The sequence below is a fragment of the Typopeltis vanoorti genome, chromosome 19, assembly GCF_054136105.1.
Source record: "Typopeltis vanoorti isolate ZY-2024b chromosome 19, IOZ_Tvanoo_1.0, whole genome shotgun sequence".
Classification (NCBI taxonomy): domain Eukaryota; kingdom Metazoa; phylum Arthropoda; class Arachnida; order Uropygi; family Thelyphonidae; genus Typopeltis; species Typopeltis vanoorti.
In genome coordinates, this window is record NC_143567.1 from 69678120 (window position 1) to 69701163 (window position 23044).

Below are 23044 nucleotides of genomic sequence, written 5' to 3' on the forward strand. Positions count from 1 at the left end.
GAGGATGATCTCATCCTTATTGCAAGAACTAAATTAACTACAAAGGTTGATAAACAAGCTAAACGAAACCTGTAAAACATATGACATGAATAAATATACAAAAGACAAAAGTGATGAAAATAGGGAGAAACAGAACTACCATCTCAGCCATCCTAAATGGAGAACAAATAGACAACTTCATATATCTTGGATCTATGAAACAATAGATGAACTCAAAACAATAAAACACAGAATAGCAATAGGATGGACCACCATGGGGAAATTACAGAAAATCTGGAAAACAAACAAGATATCTAAGCAAGCCAAAATCAAATTATATGAATCAATAATTATACCAACAGTCATGTATGGAGCAGAAGCGGGGACAGTTAAGAAAAGAGAAGAAAAAAAAATACTGGCATTTGAAATGAAATGCTTAAGAAAAATAAATAGAACGCATTGGTTAGAAAAGAAAACAAACAGCACAGTCAGACAAGAATTATTGTATAAAAAGACAATAATAGAAAAAATTAGAAAACAACAACTGAAATGGTTTGGCCGCACTATATGCATGGATTCAGACAGACTTCCTAACGTCCTAATCAATACATTTCCAACTGAAAAAAGAAAACCAAGAATTACCTGGCTGAAATTAATATAGAACATTTCGGGATGCAGAACGTTTAAGGAACTTTTTTGAACAGCAAGGAATAGAGAAGACGAAAATCCTGCGCAAGGGAAGACTCATTCCATCTTAGACAGAAGTGAAGAAGAAGATGGCAGTGTAACATTGCTGAAATATAGGTAGTTAATAATTAAATTTTTTTATAATTAATAATCTAGTTTACATTGTCATTTACTGAAAAATTAGAAGCTATGTCTAACAGAAAGAGAAAAAAGAAAAAAAAAGGAAATAATTGTAAATGAAATTATGCAGTTTTTTTTTTTATTATTATTCCATAGGGAGGAGGCAGCATTCCTGATCCCTAACTTTTTTGGAAATAAGTTTGGAGATTTGTTATCATGGCGGATTAGCACAATATCTAACCCACGTGTATAGACAAAAGCAACCGAGAATATGGCAGACAACTCCCACAACCTTGTATTCCTAATTCTAACTAGTATTATTGCATAAGTATTGACAGAGTTCTATAATCACTTTTTTTGAGAAATTAAAAACCTAATTTTCTTTTGTAAGAAATTGTTTGAAACTGTGAGAAACTGGAAATTAACCAGGAAACTAGCTTCAAGGGGGGGGGGGGGAAGAGAAAGAAGAAAAAAGAAGCCTAGAAAACATTTATCTAGTCAGTGACTGTAGTCAAACCTATGATGTCTTTCCAGATATCTGCTTATCTGAGGGATAATATTATCCCTTAGCTAAGCAGACATCTGGAATAATTTGTATAATTTTTATTATTTTTAATTACATTTTTTTTTCCAGCATTCACAACCACTTTATACACTCAGGATAAAGATGCTTCAACTGAATTTCAAATAATAGATGAAAATATCTATGTTGCTGGTTGTGCTATATGTTGGGAAGGAAAATCCGCCTTTTATATTTCATTGTTACCTGAGAGTATTGAAGGTATGTATGTGTCTGCATTTTGCCTCAGTGAACAAAAAGATTGTTTTTCTTAAAAATAAAAAAATTAACCAATTTTTCATTAAATGAGCACTGTTTTGAGTTTGATTTTTACTTTATGTAAATTCCAACCAAAAAAAAAAAAGGTTGCAAACCTATTGTATATTTTTAATACATGAGTGAGCTGAGAGTTAGATAAGATGGGAACCTGCAAACCTCTAGTAAGTAGGATGTTTGTCCTCACACAGGATATTCAAGAACAATTAAGGCTATAAGTCCTTTGTTTGAATTTTATATGAAAAACTTCATTCAGTATGTAATATGTACACAGTGTGCCCATTAAGTAACAAGACAACAATTATTATATCAAAACAAAGAACTGTATTTGGAATTGTCAATTACACAGATTCAAAATAAAAAAAATAATAAAACTCCCTCACACCACGTCAGATGTCCTCAATGTCGCTGAAGCGCTCCCCTTTCAAGGCACACTTCATCTTTGGGAAGAGGAAAAAGTCTGTGGAAGCAAATGGGGGGGGGGGATCATAAAGATCACAGACTTCCACAGTTTCTGACTTTGAAGTGCAAGATCTGACATGTGGATGTACAGATCTTGCACTACTTCTAAATAATGCTGGCCATTCACTATGGTGCCCCCCCAGGCAATAAATTTGTAGTGGATAATTCCAGCAGTGTCGAAAAAAACATGACCATTATCTTGACACGTGGTTTTTGCAACCTGACTTTCTTCTACTGGGAAGAACACATTTCACACTATTCCATGCTCTGGCGTTTCGTTTCTGTATCAAATTGAAAACACCAACTTTCATCACTGGTGACAATTCTTTGTAACAATTACAATCTTGATCACCTGCATGGATGAAATTTTGACATGCAGCACAAACCTCGAATAAATCTTCCTCTTGTGCAAATCTCTTTCTAAGATTAATCTGGCCATCTCCTTACCAACACTGAGTTGTACAGCAAGTAGTCTAGTGGTTATTTGCCTTTCATGGGCAACAATTTCCCTAGCTTGCACTACATATTTGTTTGTCCATGCAGAAACTAGCCATCCATAGCATGGTTAACCTTCCAAGGACTCCCTCCCCTCTTTAGATGTTGAAACTCAGTGGAACAACCTGTGCACGGCTCAGCCATTGCCATAAACGTTTTTTAGGTCTTGGTACACTTCTGTAGTAGTTTTTCCTTATTTACAGTAAAATTTATCACAGCTTTTTGCTCCATTATGCAACTTCTGACATGCTCTTACATCAACAGTTGCCACATGAAAACTGCTGTGCCCATGATTTCCTCGGCAGGTATTCTTTTGGGACTATGGCGAAATTGTGGCCACGTGGCGATATGGTTAGGAAGGTTGCGAATCCCTCGTTCTATTTGGATCATGATTTCCTCGGCAGGTATTCTTTTGGGAGCTATGGTGAAATTGTGGCCACGTGGCGATATGGTTAGGAAGGTTGCGAATCCCACGTTCTATATGGATCATGATTTCCTCGGCAGGTATTCTTTTGGGAGCTGTGGTGAAATTGTGGCCACAATTTCGCCATATCTCCCAAAAGAATACCTGCCGAGGAAATCATGATCCATATAGAACGTGGGATTCGCAACCTTCCTAACCATATCGCCAACAATGTCAGACTGGATGAAGCCGGTGTTCTCACCAAAGCAAAACCTCCAAAAACCAACTTATCCAAAGACGAAAATGTTAAAAATACCAAGCAATTAGTGATCAGAGCTTATGCCACCTTTACCACGAGTTGCGTTGGTCTTGCACTACCTGTAGGATCAGCTAGACTTGCATCACTTGCAGGTGCAAACTTGACTTGTTTGTCTGTTTGCTTACTTGGGAAATGGAGTAAAACCAGGTTTAAAATTGCTTGGTATTTTTAACATTTAGTATACCCAATGTAAAATACTTTCTACATTTATATCTCCTCCTGAGATTTTTATTTAATAAGGTTAAAACACCTTATGGTAACTTGTTCTGGTAAAATACTTATAAGCTCTGTATTACTAAATCTTGGTATTTCTAGCCTGGCTCCCACTGATGAGACCTCAATAAAGCTCGAAACCGATCTGGGTAGCGGCCCCCTTGCCTTTAATACAAAACATCATACATCCCCTTCTTATAGATGCATTTTGGCATTAAGGGTAAATATTAAGATTAGTGATCAGAGCTTATGCCACCTTTACCACGAGTTGCCTTGGTCTTGCACTACCTGTAGGATCAGCTAGGCTTGCATCACTTGCAGGTGAAAACTTGACTTGTTTGTCTGTTTGCTTACTTGGGAAATGGAGTAAAACCAGGTTTAAAATTGCTTGGTATTTTTAACATTTAAAACCTTATAACTCTAGACCCCCCCGATTATATGGACTCCCAAAAATACATAAACAAAATGTGCCATTATGTCCCATAGTGGATGGCATTGATTCCCCCCACTTACAAATTAGCCAAACATTTAGCCAAAACGCTCACACACTATACCGGCAACACACCATCACACATCAAAAACTCAGCCCACTTTAAAGCCAGTATAGAAAACCTCTCACTCCAACACACTGACATAATGGTCAGTTTTGACGTCTCCTCCCTATTTACTAATGTCCCACTCAAAGAAACCCTAGAGCTCATCCAAGCCAAGTTTCCTCCTGATATCTCAGCCCTATTTCAGTTCACAATGAACTCAGGCTATTTCGTTTGGCAAGGAAAATTCTACAAACAGATAGAAGACATCCATGGGTTCACCACTTTCCCCACCCTTGGCCAATTTCCTTATGGAGACCTTTGAAGAGAAAGCCTTAAACTCTGCCCCACAAAAACCCACTATTTGGCGATACGTGGATGATGTGTTTGCTATTTGGCCACATGGCTCAGATATGCTCCACTCCTTCCTAACACACTTAAACAACCAACACCCCAGAGTCCAGTTCACCTTAGAAAAAGAGGAAAACAACACCCTCCCCTTCCTAGACACTTTAATCACTTGCCAGCTTGATGGAGCTTTGGTTTTCTCTGTTTACAGAAAACCCACCCATACAGGCAGATACATTCACCAGCAATCTCCCCCCCCCCTCACAACAATACGGAGTTATAAAAACACTATATAACAAGGCAAAATTAATCTGCTCAGATGACGATGCCCTAACCACTGAACTAAACCACATCCTCAATGCTTTCTTAGCCAATGGCTATAATTCCCAAAAAATCCAAAAAATACCAGTAAACCACAACCCCCCCCCTCCACAATAAAGATTGCACCAAATCTATCACCATCCCCTACATCCAGGGCACCTCTGAGAAAATAACCAGTATCCTCAAAAAATATGACCTGACTTCTTGTTATAGACCATATAAAAAGTTGGCATCCTTTATCCGCACTACCAAAGACCAACCACTTCCCCTAGACCTACCCGGTGTATACCAGGTCCCTTGCAGCTAGAAATTGTCCTTCTTTGGTCAAACAGGCAGGACAGCAAATATCAGGATTTCAGAACACAAAGACTACATCCGGTTTCACCAGTACAGCCACTCTGGGCTGGCAGACCATGCCTTAGATACATACCATAGAATTCGTTGGAAGAAATCTAAAATAATACACTGCAGCAAGTTTAAGTACGAAAGATTATTCAAGGAATCATCAGCAGCTCTAAAAAACGTTCCAAACCTCAACAAATTTGGGTGCATGAAACTACCCCAAATTTGGGAGACTTACATTATGAGAACTTCAGCCCAATGACCAAGATAACCCAATTAGCCTGCCAGAGGGCACCATGAGGACTTTAGGAACAATATTAGTTTCTTGCCTTCTTCCTCAATTGCTTTTGTTAGTACCTGCATGCACATACCATATTTTTATGTTCCTGAAGATGGCAAAGTGACGTTGCCGAAATATTGAAGTTATTCATTAAAGTTGCCTTTAATTAATATCCTTTATATGCGTTGTTAATTCCGTAAGCTAATTACCAGTTATATATGACCAACGTATAAGCCTTGCTACTAGAATCATCTTACAGAAATGCACAAATCCATCAATTAAATCAGGTTCCTTTACATTGCAAAGTCAGCTGTTAGAATTGATGGATGTACAAGAAGATGGTTTGATATAAATTCAGGTGTAAGACCAGAGTGCATGTCATCTCTGCTATTATTCGGCATCTATATGGATGGGTTTTTTTTATAAAGGAAAATAGCTAAACCTGAAATCGAAATTGGAGATATTCATCTCGGCTCTTGGCTTTATGTCGATAATGTTATACTCTTAAATAAATCTGTTAGCAGTATAGCATACATAACCTAAATTTGCATTATCTAGAATAAGTCTGTATTTATAAGTTGTTTAGTCTTCTGTTCTTGGGCTTAGTGTATATCATACTCACTTTGTGTGTAGTTATAATTATTGCAGATTACAAAGTTATTTAATTAATATTTTATTTTCGTGAGTATTAAAATACATGAAAAGAAAAAAATTATGACAGTTCAAATTAAAAGAAAAATTGTCAGTTTTGGAAAAAAAAAACAGATGCTGGAAAGAAGAAAAGTGAAGTCTTTAGAACATTGCTCCTTTGACATGTCTGCAGGAAAAAAAAAAAAAAAATGAAGATGAGATTAATGAGTTCCCATGGTCTCAAAGGAAAAAGATTCCAAGTACTTTATGTGATGCCATTGATAAAGCTGATTTTTTTTTGCAGTTACAAAATGTTTGGTCAAGAAATATTCTAATTAGTAGTCCAGTAATGATATGCAAAAAGGTATTAGATTTTTGGAAACTTTTAGAACATAGTAATTTTCACTTATGCATTGATATTTTCAACAAGTGTTTCTAAAACAATATGGAATAGCTTCTGGGGGGATTTTAATAAAGAGAATACACTGCGGAATCAAGTTAATGAATGGTATGTTTTTTCAGGGAATCAAAATATCATTAATATTGTATACTACAATTATCCTTATAATTGTGGTATACTTAATGATATTTTTAACACTGATGAAATGACAGCAGTGTTCTGTAGTTACTACCTCATCATCCACTCACTGTTAAGAGAAATCTATGCAGGGGGGTGAAGAAATCAAACCTTAACTGTCCCATTTTGCTGCAGGCTTCCAGCACAGAGAAGCTGGAACCATTGATCATCAGAATAGATGCAAATTCACAATAAGAATGTTTGATTACTTGTGATTATTGTGCAAAACATGCTTGAATGACCCAAGCAATGTTTAATGGATGCCTAAAAATCTAGGATGCTTGGTACATAATTTGACATGTGCATTAGAACATGCTAAGGTTGAATTTTTGCCTCCAAATTCTACATTAGTTCCCCAACCTTTGGACTTATGAATCATACATGCATTCAGAATGCATTATATGATTCAACTTATTAAAAAGCTCTTGCTAAAAACAATTTCAGAGAATAATAAAAAATAGATGTTAAAATGTGATTCTTGCAGCATGGTGATCTTGAAATACAGTCCACTGTAATAGAGATGACTGGAATAGAAGTTTTACATGACGTTAGAGAAATAGCAGATTCTGTAATTGCTTCAACAGGAGTTTCAAATACAGTTAATTATGATGATTGCATAGAAGCACAGAGCAATCTACTGCAAGCAAGTTCAAAATAAATAAATTCCTATTTGTTCATTCACATGGTGCCTTTTCATATTCCAGCATAATTGGACAGGAACATTTTTGGGATGACGGATACCTTGTTTGATATTAAACCTGAGATACCAAAAGTACCCCATTATATGATGGGAAACTTTTGGGATGATGGGATATCAAATGGAATGGGTACCAAATTTGGTGTTGAGCCTTCTGAAAACACCAATATAAAATGAAGAAATTTTCACAATTATCAATTTATTTCAGATTTATTTCTAATAGTAATGTCTAATCAGAGGAAACACTTATTAATGGTGTAGCATTGTAAACAACTTCCTTTATCACAATAATAATAATAATATAACTGGATTTTTTCCTCCTATACTAAAATTTTCGACATAGAAAATCTGCCAGATCATCAAAACTTATCATTGGAAAGAAGGTTTACTGCTCTTCAAGAATTTCTCGAAATGCAGCTTCAAGAAAAGAAAGTTGTGATCTTTGACTTAAAGGAACAGTATAGGATTTTATCAAGTGGTTGTGGAATCATTCTGAATGCTACACGTGACATATTTTGGGAGGACCCAAAGATAGCTCACTGGTTGCTTGATCCTGATGGAGGTGAACCATCTTTAAATGATCTAGTGTTGAGCCATCTACCAGAGGAAATGCATCTGTTGGAAGGTTTGTCTAAATTTAAATATATATTAATATGTTACTGATTTTTATGAGAACAAATTAATAAAGTGTTATATTAGTGATCTCATCTTCTGTAATCTTTAACTTGATTGCCAAGATTTTATTTGTTTATTTTTAAGAATTATTATAAAAATTTAATTAGAATTATTTAAATGAATTAATTAATATTTTACAAGCATGAAATATTGAATTACAAAATTTGAGAAAACAAACATGGAATGATCTGATACAGTCATAAAAAGTTTCACAATGGTATTTCTGTAAATTAACAACTTTCATTATTATAATGGTTGAATTACTTATGTGTTTTGTACAGTTTTATTTATTGTTATTTGTAATATATTCAGGTTTAGTATACTCCGTGTGTTGAGGCTTAAGTGCTGTGAAGAATTCATGGTGGAGGTTTAATGGAATATTATCAGTACTGAGAAAGGATTAAAACTAATTTTAATGCTTCCAGTATATCATCTCAGTCACAGAGACATCTTCAGGGATTACAAATTACTTTTTGTAACAACACACACAAATACAATACAATGATAAGTAAAACAAGTGAATGAAACTAAAGTCCTATCTAGGTGGTGCACCCTCTATGGACATTTGCAGGTGGCCTAGGATGTAAAGAGAGTGATCTCTGATAATTAATGTTTCTCAAATTTTGGGAAGTTTAATGCAACTGTATTTGTTTAAATTAAGTTAATTCCTAAGTGCAGATGCATATTCAAAAAACAGTCTTTCTTTTTTGAATTTACTATAGTGGAGCATGGTGGTTTTTTTCCAGGAGATCCTGTGGGTTGTATCCAAAACATGGTCTGCAAGGCCAGATTGACCATAACCATGATTGCAGATGTATAACTTGTGTTCTTCTAACCAGATTGTTGCTGATCTATCTGCCTGTCTGTCTGAAGTAAGCCAGCTTACAGGAACAAGTACTCTATATACTCCAGGCACTGAGAGAGGAGGGAACTGATCTTTGGTGGAACAGATAAGGGTAGTAAGTTTACGGTGGGGCTTAAATGCTGTGTGAGGCTATTTTTTCTGATGTGTCATTGATGTAAGATATGATGATGGCATTTCTGAAGTCCTTCTGAAGAGATGGTCAGGGAGTGGGGAAGGAATTGATTATTTTTTAATTCTATAATCATTGTAGCCATTGGAAAGGAAGGTGTGTATGTGTTTGAGTTCGGTTGAAAGGGCGGTTTCACTGGAACAAAGATTGTGGGCCCTATTGGTTAGAGTTTTAATAATGCCATATTGTTGAGAGGGGTGGGGTGGTGGGAGAGTTTGTGAATGTATCTGCCTGTATGAGTAGGTTTTTTATATACAGAGAAAGAAAGGTTACCATTAGGAAGGCATGTTACTAAGGTGTGTAGGAAGGGTAAACTATTGTTATTTTCCTTTTCCATCGTAAACTGGATTCTTGGATATAGGCTATTGAGGTGACTGAGGAAGGAGTCTAATGTGTCTGTGCCATGATGCCAAATAGAGAACACATCATCTACATATCTTAGCCATATAGGTTTTAGAGGGGAAGAGTCTATAGCTCAATAGCTCATTTTTCAAAATTTTCCATGTAAAAATTGGTAAGGGGGGGGAACCCATGGCAGTTCCCTCTATCTGTTTGTAGATTTTGTTCTTCCAAGAAAAATAACCAGAATTGATGGCAGAGGAAAAGAGCACTAAGATATCCGAAGGAAAAACATTTTTTAAGAGTGTTAAGTTGTCATTTAGGGGAACATTGGTAAACAATGAGATGATGTCAAAGCTGACTAATGTGTCTGTATTATTTAAAGAGGAGAGACAAGAAAAATACTTTAACCAGGAATGCCAACAAATAGAAGACCAAAACAAGAAAGGAAAAAAAAAACAAGAGATCTTTCCAAAAAAGATCAGGGAACTGACATGGAAGTTCAGTGCCAAGGTGGCAATATTGAAAAGTAGGAAACACAAAGGATATCTTACAGAAGCTGCAGACATCAAAGAAAGATGGAAAGAGTATGCAGAAGCCCTTTACAGAAAGGACTCCAAAATTACTGAGAAAATTGAAGAGCATAATTACATACAGGAGCCAGTATCACTGGAGAGTAAAGTGAGGTGGGCACTGCAACAGCTAGCCAGTAAGAAAACACCAGGAGGAGATGGAATACCTATTGAGCTGCTCAAAGCCCTGGGAGAAGAGGCAGTTAAAATTTTAACAACTCTATGTCAGCAAATTTGGATCACAACTACATAGACTAGGGAATGGAAAAAATCAATTTATATATATACCTGAAGAAAGGCGATGCAAGAGAGTGCGAAAATGACAGAACTATAGCGCTGATTTTTCATGCAAGTAAAGTCTTACTTAAGATCATTCAGAAAAGACTGGAACCATTCATGAAGAGAGAAATGCCAGATGAACAGGCAGGATTTCGAAAAGACAGAGGAACAAGAGATCAGATTGCCAATGTGAGATGGATAATAGAAAGAGCACAGGAATATCAAAAGAATGTCTACCTTTGTTTCCTTGACTATAGTAAGGCTTTTGACTCTGTAGATCATGTGAAACTGTGGAATGTGTTAAGAACAATGGGAGTACCAGAACATTTCATTATCATTCTGAGGAATCTTTATTATGAACAAGAAGCTACTCTCCGAACAGATCTTGGAGAAACTGAGTATTTCACAATAGGTAAAGGGGTATGACAAGGATGTATTTTATCTCCATGCCTGTTTAACTTGTACAGCGAATACATTTTAAGAATGGCAGGGCTAGAGGAGTCTCCAGTTGGAATTAAAATTGGTGGAAGAAATATTAATAATTTGAGGTATGCAGATGATACTGCTTTGCTAGCAGAATGCAAAGAAGATTTGGAGGAACTTGTTATGAAAGTTAAAGAAGAAAGTGCTAAATATGGCCTTAAACGTAACCTCAAAAAGACAAAAGTTATGGCAACACGTGAACTTAATGATTTTGAAGTAGATGGGGAGAAAATGGAAGTAGTTAACAATTTTGTTCTCCTAGGATCCTGAATTGATAAAGACAGGTATTGTACTGAAGAAGTTAGAAAAAGATTATTACTCGGAAAGAAAGCAATGACAAATTTAAGCAAGATCTTTGAAGATAAAGATATTAGCCTCACAACAAAAATAAGAATCATGAAAGCAATGGTATTCCTTGTGGTACTGTATAGATGTGAAAGTTGAACCCTGAGAAAGAGTGAAAGAAAGAAGATAGAGCATTTGAATTATGGGTTTGGAGACACTTACTAAGAATACCAGGATTGCAAAGCAAACCAATAAATCAGTGATTAGACAGAATAAAACCAGATTGCTCCCTCGAAACTATGATCATCCAGCAAAAATTGTCATTCTTCGGTCATATTATGCGAGCAAACAAGTCTGGAAAGATGATGATGCTTGCTAAAGTTGATGGAAACAGGAGAAGAGGAAGACCAAGAATTAGATGGGTGGTTGGAGTTAAAGAAACAACTGGAATGTCCTTGGAAATTCTGAGAGATATGGCTACAGACAGATCTGAATGAGAGCATATGCTCTTAGAATCACCGGGAGTCGAAAACGACTTGATGGAACATAACAACAAAAATATCAATTTTCAATATGATAACTTATTGAAACCAAAATACAAATAAAAATCAAAGAAAAACTTTCAAAATAAAAGGTTAGGTGGTGTGCTTTCCTTTCTTCTGTTTAATCTCTACAATAAATAAATAAAAACGAAGTTACAAAAGAACCGAGGGAGTAAAAATAAGGAGGAGAGATAAATAATATCTGCATAATGAAAATATAATCTTCATTATGTAGATGAAAATTAATAGATCAAATAAACATACAAAGGAAAAAAATATGGTCTTATATTAACTTCAAAAAGAAAAGAAAGAGAAAAAAAAGTAGTTGTGGTAGTATGCAGAAGAAAGAGGTGGTGTGCACAGATTTTGTAGATCTGGAAAAGGCATATGATAAAGTGGCAAGAGAGAAGCTATTCAATACGCAACAGTTATATGATGTCAGTGGGGCATCATATAACTGTTGCATATTGAGCAATACTTAGTCTTTATTTGAGTTGTAAGTTAGCAATTAGAATTGAAGAAAGTACAGGAAGATGGTTTAATGTTAAATCTGGTGTCAGACAAGGATGCAGATTATCACCTCTGTTATTCATTATCTATATGGATCACATTATGAAGGAAAGTGATATTAAACCTGATATCAAAATTGGAGATGTTAATGACAGCTTTTTACTTTATGCAGATCATGTTATATTTTAAAATAAATCCGGTACAAGTCTGCAAGATTCCCTGACTAAATTCAATAACTGTTGTAATAGATATGGTATGAAGGTCACTACTGCTACTAATGGCTCGCAAAAACTTAAGCAAGTTTGAGCATGGTTAGTAGTTGAAAGGGATCAATCGTTCGATGCTGTTGGCACGCTCTCCCTCAATGAGTCTTTGGACTCCCTGGAGGTGTCACATAATAATAACAAGACAATGAAAGGCATAAGCATTGAAAAGATCAACTGCATTGTGAATGGAGAACCTATAGAACAAGTGAAACATTTCAGCTACTTAGACACAATTTTAATGAAGATATTATTAATTAAATATGGAAATAGACAACAGTATCAAAAAAGCTGGTATGGTAGGAAGTCAAGTGAATAAATTTATATGAAATAAGAGAGAAATTAGTCAAAAGACAGTGTTCAAACCAATTTTAACTTGTGGATCTGAGAGCTGGGTCAGAAGTAAAACACTTGACCAAAGACTAGAGACCACAGATATGAGATTCCTGAGAAAGAGTGAGGCATGAGCAGATGGCATCAATGGCAATATCATATTAAAAACGAGGATACTAGAAAAGAACTTGACATTGTCAGCATCCAGGAATGTGTTTACAGAGCTAATCTCTGGTGGTATGGTCATTTATGCAGAATGGGCGAGGAAAGATTAACAAAACAATTATTCTCTGCCAGGTTGGCAGGAAAAAGACCCAGAGGAAGACCAAGATATAGGTGGATTGATATAGTAAAAAGTGCCTTAGACGATAGAAATATAAGATCTGATAATGTCGAAGTCTTGACAAGTAGCAGACTGATTTGGAGCAAAATTGTAGATAGGAAGTTAGTAAGATGTAAATTTTTCATGTAGTACTATCATATCCTGTACACTCCCTTGAGGGTACATGGCAGGAATTTGATGATGACGATGAGTTAAAATTAAAAATGGAAAACAAAATTATACAAGTGAAATGTTTTTCTTATTTAGGAAATTTAATTACAAAGGATAGAAAATATCCTGAGAAAGATTAGGGGAGTGAACTGATGGCATTAATGGTAGTATCATATTAAAAACGAGGATATTAGGAAAGAACTTGATATTGTTTGCATTCACAACCCCCTCCAATTTGCCAACACACTTGACCTCTTCCAAGTATACTGAGGTTTTCAGTTTTCATCTTGGAAACTTGGACCACAACCTCATACACATGTCTTTTGTCACAGAACAACCTTAACCCACCAGTTCACAGTCTCATGTCTTTTGGCATTTCAAGAATACCAACTGGTAAGACCTCCATGACTTCTATTCCCCTTCCCATGGTCCAACTTACTGCTTCAATTCTTCTGATCTAAACACCTGTTCAGACCAAATAACAGAAATCATCCTCACAAGAATGAAGGATTTCATTCCTTATTCCACTCCAAATGCTTAGCCACCATCTAAGCCTTGGTTCTTAAAAAAAAGTGTGCCAATGCTGTAAAAGAAAAAAACTTCTGCTTACCACAATTGGCTCAAGACCAAAACTCCAGCTTCCTTCTCTGCCTATACTGCAGCCTGCAACAGTTGCAAAAAAAAATCATCACTAAGTCCAAGTCAGACTTTGAAAGAGCCAAATTGTGCAAACTCGCCTCCTGCCCAAATGGTAGCCACTCCTTCTGGTCCCTTGCATCCAAGGCCATTGGGTGCAACTTCCGTCCACCCAGGTTTCCACCTTTCTCACATCTTGATGGTAGTACTGTAGTCACCTCACCAAAAGACAAAGCCAACTTACTGGCATCACTCTTCTCTTCGAATTCTTGCATTAATGAACTGGGCAAAATTCCCTTCACAAGGAACAGCTCCTTTCATGTCTCCCATAGTCTTCTGACAAAAAAGAAATCCGAAGAATCCTTAATAACTTGAAAACACAAACAAGTCATCTGTTGAACCTATTGTGTTAAAAAATTCTGCCCCAGAACTAACACCTATCCTGTATTGCCTCTTCAGTCTATCCTGTTCGACTGGCATCTACCCTACAACATGGAAACAGGTTCACATCCAACCCATCCCAAAGAGAGGTGATAAAAGTCAACCAGCAAACTACTGTCTAATTGCTCTCACTTCTGTTCTCTCAAAAATTATGGACAAGGTCATCAACAACCAATTCTTGAACCACCTCAAGACATACCAACTAATCAGTGACCAGTAGTATGGATTCCACCACTCACAATCTACAGCTGATCTTCTTGCTTTCACCACCTACCTATGGACTCAGGCCTTGGAAAAATATGGAGAAACTCACTTGGTTGTCCTCAACATTATTATTATTATTCGTAACACCTCCAAGGAGTCCAAAGACTCATCACAGGAGGACACCTACTATACAACTGTTTCTACCACTACACCGAACCTCTAACAATCATCTCCATCAAGGCAATCTACCGCCCACCACCACAATTAGTATTTTTTGTCTGTAAATTGTGTGTGTTCTGAAGGGCCAATTTGTCTGTATGCGGGATGAAAAACCTGAGTTTCCGGGAGAAAAACCCTGCTACCTCCATATGAGATCGGCTAACTCACCTTCGATTGAAAAAGTCCACATAAAGATTCCTCCTGTCGCAACGAAAATCGAACTTAGGCTTATTCCAATCGAAGGGCGCAATGTACTGTCGTTCTTCCAATTACACTACGGAGGCATTTCAAAGGCATTTGATCAGGTTTGGCACAGGGCTTACTCACCAAACTTCCATCCTACGGTCTGCCTTCCTCACTCTGCAACTGGATCACCAACTTTCTCACTGGTCGCTCACTACGTGTCATGGTGGACAGTTTACTCTCCTCAGATTTCCCCGCCAATGCAGGTGTACCAAGGGTTTTGTTCTTTTCTTTCATCCACTCTCTCTTCCTCTTGTATATAAATGACCTGCTCTCACAGACTTCCAATCATATCCATAGCTTTGCTGATGACAGTACACTCCATTCCTCTTTTCATTCAAAAAAACCTTTTAGTGCTCCAGTATTAGAATCCTCAACATATACCATGACCAAGGATCTGAATTCAGATCCACTAGCTCTATTCCAGTGGGGCAAGGTCAACCTTGTAAACTTCAATGCCACCAAAACTCAGTTCCGTCTGATCTCTTGCATCAGTAATATTGAGATATTCAAACTCGATCAGATTTCTCTTCTTGGACTGACCTGCAACTCTGATCTTTCCTGACACAACAATATTTCAACTATAGCGTCTGCAGCCACCAAAAGACTTGGTGTACTTTTTTTGCACAAGGCACTACTTCACAACCTCACAGCTGCTAACTCAATACAAAGCCCAAATCCACCCAGCCATGGAATATTGCCCCCATGTCTGGGGTGGTGCACCAAAAACCTCACTAAGATTGTTTGATTCTATCCAGAAGAGGGCAATCTGGCTAATTAATGATCTCTCTCTCTCTCTCTCACACAAACCCACTTCAGTCCCTCTTTCACAGATGTTCAGTTTCTGCTTTGTGCATCTTCTATAGATACATTCATGGACAGTGCTCTGCTGAATTGGCCACTATTATTTCTCTACTCTTCTCCAAAATCATTAAAACAAGAGGCACTGCTAACCAATGTCCTTTTACAGTCCATTTTGAAACTCACTGAACCAACTTCACTGCCTCCTCTTTCATTTCATTTCTTTCATTCCATCTGCTTCTGTTCTTTGACCAGTCTCTCCCACTCTGCCTGCTCCAAAGATTATAACTCTCAGCTGTTCAAGTAAATGTGAACAGACCCCTCCTCTCGTCTATTCCTCTTACCTACACACTGCACTAATGTGCTTTAGGTCTTGTGGCCTTTTGTGTGTGGATCAGATAGAAAAAAAAAAATGTACATATCAGGAATATGAGGGTACATATCAGGAATTTCATGATGATGATTTGGGCAAGAGAAAATATCAGAAACATTGAAAACAACTGCATTCTGAATGGAGAACCTATAGAACAAGTAAAACATTTCAACTATTTAGGAACACTTTTTAGTGAAGTTGGCAAATTAAATATGGAGTACACAACAGCAAAGCTGGTATAGTAGGAAGTCAACTGAATACATTTATACAGAGTAAGCGAGAAATTAGTATTAATTCCTCCTTATCATCATCATATGTATCAAGGATTTAGACCTAGCATGGCCTTTTCTGGCCTTAGAAGTCATCGTTTAAGAGGATGTCCTGGTTTTCTTTTTCCTAATGGCTTGTACTTTGAAGCTTGTTTTGGTAATCTTTCTGTTTTCATTCTTTGAACATGTTCCATCCATTTATGTTTATATTTTTTAATTTTTTCTATTACTGGTTCTTGGTTTAATTCTTTCATAATTTCTTCGTTTCTTTTGTGATCAAATAGGGTATACTTTGCAGTTTTTCTCATAAACTTCATTTCTGCTGTTATTAATCTTTGTTTGTCTTGTTATTTTATTGTCCAGATTTCGCTTCCATACATTAAGACTGGTAGGGCTAATGTATTGTATACTTTTAGTTTGGTTTGTTTTTGAACTAGGTTTTGGTTCAAATATAGAATTAATTACACCTGTTATTTTTAAATATTTTGCGATTTTTACGTTTATATCTTTTTTGTTTTCATATGCGATCATACATCCTAGGTAGTTAAATGAATTCACCTGTTCTAAGATCTTGTTATCTATTATATTTTAGTTCTTGCTGGATCTTGTCCTCTAGAGGCCATAGTTTTTGATTTTTCTGTTGATATTGTCATACCATAATCTTTGGCTATCTCATTTAGATCTAAAATAACTTTCTGTAAGTTATCTTCAGAATTTGTAATTATTTTGTCCCGTCAGCAAAAAGGAGTGTTTAAGTTCACTGTAGGAGAAAGTTTAATTCCTTGATGTAAATTTTTATTCCATTTTGTTATTATTTCATTTAAGTAGATATTAAAAATTCCTTCTTATAAGGTCTTAATAAGGCCGCATCTAAATTACTATGGTCTGGTCACTTGGATTTCTTGGAGATGAGGAGGTGGTAGAGATCATCCAGAGGTGACCAAGATGGTGAATGGTCTTTGAAATACTCTCTGTGATGATCAATTTAGGATTTTTACAGGTTCAAAAAGTTGGTCGATAGGTGGGAAAGAGAAGATATAATGAAAACATTTAAGTTACTAAAAAGGTTTTATAGGATTGTTGCAGAGTAAATATTTCAGCACTAGGCTAGTAGGGACAAAACAAGGAGTCATCCCTAAAAATTGAGTGAGTGTGGTTAGCAAGGGTCTGAGGACTAGATTTTTCACTTTGAAAGTGATGAATGAGTTGCTAAAGTCTGTTGTGAGTGCTCTGTCTGTCAATTCAAGCAGAAGTTTGCATCTCCTACGATGAGTCCTGGGACTCCATGGGGAGTCCCAAGACTCATCGTGGTTCAACACTGTTCAACAATCACAATAATAAATTACAGACAATTGTCTTTGTCACTGTTTTTCATGGAAACACTGAGAAAAATTCTGCTCTGATTATCTTAATTTCATTGATGGGTAGCAAATATTATTTTAGTCAGTTTGTTATGTTATGTTAAATTGTAGAATATGGGATTGGATTATGAATTATTAGTGTGAATAAGAGTATGGCTGACTGACAGATATCAAAAAAGTGGTATACGAGAGATGCGAGTGCAAAATTTAAGGTAACCAGTGGTGTACCACAAGGATCAGTACTTAGTCCATTGTTATTCAATCTGTACATTAATGACATTGGGAGGGATTTGACATGTGACATACAGCTATTTGCTGATAATGATGCAAAGATAGGTAGGGTAATCAGGAATGCAGCTGATATGCAGTACTTGCAAAATGATTTGAATAGGCTGGAAATGTGGATATGGGAAAGTGAATGCCAGTTCAATGTCAGTAAATGTAAAGGCATGCACTTTGGCGTGATTTGATATCGAATGTCGTATATTAGTGGAATTATGATAGAAGAAGCTAACCAGGCTAGGGATCTTGGAGTTTTAGTAGATAGGAAGTTGAAGTTCAAGGCCCATGTAGCAAAGATTGCAAATACAACTCAAAATGATGTTCAAACGAAATTTGACATAAGTATATCATTTTGCCTCTTTACAAGGCCTTGATAAGACCTCATTTGGACTATCGTGCGCAGGTCTGGTCTCTTAGTTTCCATTGTGATTCGGATACAGTGGAGACAGCGCAAAGGAGAGTGTTAAAAATGATATCAGGATTGTGGAAAATGGGGTATTTGGTAGGATGATCATCTTCTTATAAGTTTCAGTAAGGAAATACCTTGAGTAGACATATTACTATTATAATAACGGAATTAACTCACATAAAATATTCTTTATTAGTAGAATTTTCACCTGAGTATCACAGGCATCATCAGTACAAGTATACAAAGGCTAATTAAACAATAACTGATATATTCACAAAGCACCACCTAAGTAGCTAAGGTTAAATTTCCTAAATTTATTTCAACAAAATAAATAAATAAATGAAATTTATATATATGTGTATACAATTACAAAAGTTAGGAAAGATTTACTGATTTATAGAGTACTATCTCCCAAAAGGGGGAAAGACATAGAGGATCTGTTTAGGTTAGGGGGGGGGGGAGTGAAGTAACATTTCACATGTTTCTTTGTAAAGCCGTTCCATGAGGAACCGACTTTTGTGAATGACTTTTGTCTTGTTCCGCTGAACTCTATGTCTAGTGTTGATGGCATGTTCTGCAAATCCAGACTGTTCAGGTTCAAGGTACTGAATACACGACTTATGTTCTCCTAACTGGATCAGAGTAGATCTTCCTGTTTGTCCGAAATATGATAACCCACAAGAGCAGAGAATCTGGTAGACACGTGGAGAGCTGAGATGTGGGAGCTTGTCCTTTGGAGACATGAGGAATGTAGAGATTTTTCTGATGGGTCGGAAGCAACACAAATATTTAGTGGTTTTAACACTATAGCTATGCGTTCGCTAATGAAATATTTCTTCAAATACAGAAGAAGCATATGTTTCTTCTGTATTTGAAGAGGATGCTGAAGCACGACTACTTAAAGCTCTTTTTATGAAGGAATTAATATATTGTAATTCTTTTTGTAATAGTTCTTCTGAAGAACAAAAAGAGTGGGCTCTATGAACCATTGTTTCTATAGTACCTGCCATTTGACTGGAATAGTGATGTGATTCAGCATGGATGTACTGGCCTGTATGAGTCTCCTTCCTATAGATTGTGAATTGTAGGTTAGCATCTGGTTGACAAAGAATTAAGAGCTCTAGAAAGGCTAACTGCATATTTACTTCTACTTCTAGAGTGAACTGGATCCTTGGATGAAGTGCATTTATTTTTGAGAGAAATTGTTGTAATTCTTCTGAAGTGTCCTTCCATATGGCAAAAATGTCGTCCACATATCTGAACCAAAGGTTATGTCTAGGTGAAACGTTGTCAAAGATACGTTGTTCAAAGTGTTCCATGAAGTAGTTGGCAATAGCTGGAGATATTGAATTACCCATTACTGTTACTTCGATTTGTTGGTATAACTGGTTTTTGAAGGAAAAATAACCGGACTTTATTACAAATTCAAATAATTTGACTATGCCTGGAGGAAATTCTTGGTGCAGTAATTCAATGCTGTCTAACGGAACATTCGTAAATAGAGAAACAACATCTAGACTAATAATCTCTGAATCATCTACATGAAGATCAGAAATTTTATTTCTGAAATCCAAAGAATTTTTTATATATGTAGCAGTTCTTCTGGTTGAAGAAGTGAGTAAATTCGACAGAAATTTTGATCTGAGTGGGACAACCTATACAGTCTACAACAGGTCTTAATGGAATTCTGGCTTATGTACTTTTGGAAGACCATATAATCTAGGTGGGTGATAGAAGGAGGTTTTTAGTGTTTTCTTTTTATCTTCATCCCATATCAGTATATGTTCTATAAGAGCATTAAGTATTTTATTTGACTACCAGTAGGTAGTCAAATATAAAGTGAGGGGCCTATAAGTTGAATAGTCGCAGAGTAACAGTGATATTTTTCTCTCGTATTCTCTTCTGTCTTGAATGACTACAGCCTTTCCTTTGTCAGCTTTCATAATAATTAAGTTCTTGTTATTCCTCAATGATTTCAGTGCATTTTGTTCAGCATACGATAGGTTCAGCCAAGGAGGCTTGGCATTAAAAAGAATTTTTGCGCATTCAAATCTTGTCCTGTTAGCTGTTTTTTGGGATAAGGATCGAATACCTCTATCTATGCTATGGAAAAAATCTATTATGGGTATCTTATTCAGAGCAATGGCAAAATTATGACTTTTTGACAAAACAAAACATTCGCTGTCTGTTAGCTAGCAGCCAGACACATTAATAACTACTCTATTTGTATCACAGACAATATTGCTAGATTTGGGGTGGCTTACCAGTGAATCAAACTTGTGTTTTAATCTATCAATCCCACTTACAAAATTTCAAAATTTCTGTCAAATTTACTCACTTCTTCAACCAGAAGAACTGCTACATATATAAAAAAATTCTTTGGATTGCAGAAATAAAATTTCCGATCTTCATCTAGATGATTCGGAGATTGTGATTAGTCTAGATGTTGTTTCTCTATTTACGAATGTTCCATTAGCAGACAGCATTGAATTACTGCACCAAGAATTTCCTCCAGGCATAGTCAAATTATTTGAATTTGTAATAAAGTCCGGTTATTTTTCTTTCAAAAACCAGTTATACCAACAAATCAAAGGAACAGCAATGGGTAATCCAATATCTCCAGCTGTTGCCAACTACTTAATGGAGCACTTCGAGCAACATATCTTTGACAACATTTCACCTAGACCTAACCTTTGGTTCAGATATGTGGACGACATTTTTGCCATATGGAAGGACACTTCAGAAGAATTACAACAATTTCTCTCAAAAATAAATGCACTTCATCCAAGGATCCAGTTCACCCTAGAAGTAGAAGTAAATAAGCATTTAGCCTTTCTAGACCTCTTAATTCTTTGCCAACCAGATGGTAACCAGATGGGACAATTCATGGTCTATAGGAAGGAGACTCATGCAGGCTAGTACATCCATGCTGAATCACATCACCATCCCAGTCAAATGGCAGGTACTATAAAAACACTGGTTCATAGAGCCCACTCTTTTTGTTCTTCAGATGAACTATTATGAAAAGAATTACAATATATTAATTCTTTAGCGAACGCATAGCTAAAGTGTTCAAACCACTAAATATTTTGTTGCCTTTCGACCCATCAGAAAAATCTCTACATTCCTCATGTCTCCAAAGGACAAGCTCCCACATCTCAGCTATCCAGGTATCTACCAAATTCCCTGCTCTTGTGGGTTATCATATTTCGGACAAAAACGAAATCTGCTCTTCGGATTTGAACCTGAACAGTCTGGACTTGCAGAGCATGCCATCAACACTAGACATAGAGTTCAGGGGAACAAGACAAAGGTCATTCACAAAAGTCAGTTCTTCATGGAACAGCTTTACAAAGAAACATCTGAAACATTACTCACTCCCCTAACCTAACAGATCCAATGGTCTATGTCTTTCCCCCTTGTGGGAGATAGTACTCTGTAAATGAGCAAATCTTTCCTATCTTTTGTAATTGTATACACACATATATAGAAATTTAATTTAATTTTGTTTGTTGTTGTTGTTGAAATAAATTTAGGAAATTTAACCTTAGGTGCACTTTCTGAATATATCAGTTATTGTTTAATTAGCCTTTGTACTTGTACTGATGATGCCTGTGATACTCAGGTGAAAATTCTACTAATAAAGAATATTTTACATGAGTTAATTCCGTTATTATAATAGTAAGTGATCATCATCTTAATTGTTCAAGAAAAGTGAACATTAATAGTTGTAGTGGTTAAGTAATAGGAAACTTTTAGTAATGTTCTAAAATGTCTACCATGGTCTACCATTATTCAAATTTCCTGACAGAAGGACACCACTATTCTGATTTTTTGAACGTTATGTGAGCCATCTATCATGTAGACTGTGTCAGTAGAAATTTTCCTGGAGAAAAGGCATGCACTGCTCAAAACTAAATGATAAAGGCTTACTATTGTAGTAGATATATCTTGATCATTTAATTGTAAACAGTACATGCCTTTTCCTTGAAACATGAGTTAACTGACAGTCACTAATATATATCACATGTTTTGAAGATAGCAACAGTGATATTGCTGCAAAGCAATGCTTGTTAGGGTAGGAAAAGATAATAAAGCATGTTATTTTTGTAATGTATACAAGGGAAAATACTCCTCAATGAAACAATTGGATTTTTTGGTAAACTGATACATTTTAAACAAGATGTCCTCATTTATTTGATGGGGACACATGACACTGATAGGTTAAAAATTCTATGCAGAATTTTGGACTGGTCTGGTGACTTTATTGGCATTATTTATGTTATCTTATTAATGCCATTATTTTTTAGTGACTTTACTATTCTCATTTTTGATTTTTTCATATATTAGGTATCGAGAGGTCAAAAAGAAGTTTGGGATTGGCAGTGAACAGTAGCATAACAGGCAAATTACGTGCTTCTATAGAAGTTGTATTGACATTTCATATAATGAATAAATTGTGGGAACATTTGGAGGAAAAAGAATTAGAAGTAGTGTTTTCAGGTTTGCATCTTTCAGCAGTATTTAATATATTCAGTATTCACGCTGAGTTAATGTATTAAATCATTTTAAACAAATTCATTTTTAAATGACTTCTTTAATATGACTTAGCCAAATTTCAGTCGTACATGAAACTAATGAGCATTTGAATTAATTCAGTGTGAAATTAGCAAACTTTTCATATAAAAAATCCTTTTTTATTTTTTATTCCTACACTTATTTTTCAAATAGCAACATGTTTGAACAATAGAATTCAA

General features: G+C 35.9%; 1 protein-coding gene across 1 annotated transcript in view; it reads left to right on the top strand.

Annotated features, from left to right (window-relative positions):
* PolQ (DNA polymerase theta) overlaps positions 1-23044 on the top strand; it is a 379759-nt gene that overhangs the window by 303746 nt on the left and 52969 nt on the right. The window contains exons 17-19 of the mRNA XM_090409009.1: positions 1421-1567; positions 7585-7866; positions 22638-22790. Of these exons, the coding sequence (XP_090265135.1) occupies positions 1421-1567; positions 7585-7866; positions 22638-22790 (582 nt within the window). The remainder of the gene's footprint in view (positions 1-1420; positions 1568-7584; positions 7867-22637; positions 22791-23044) is intronic.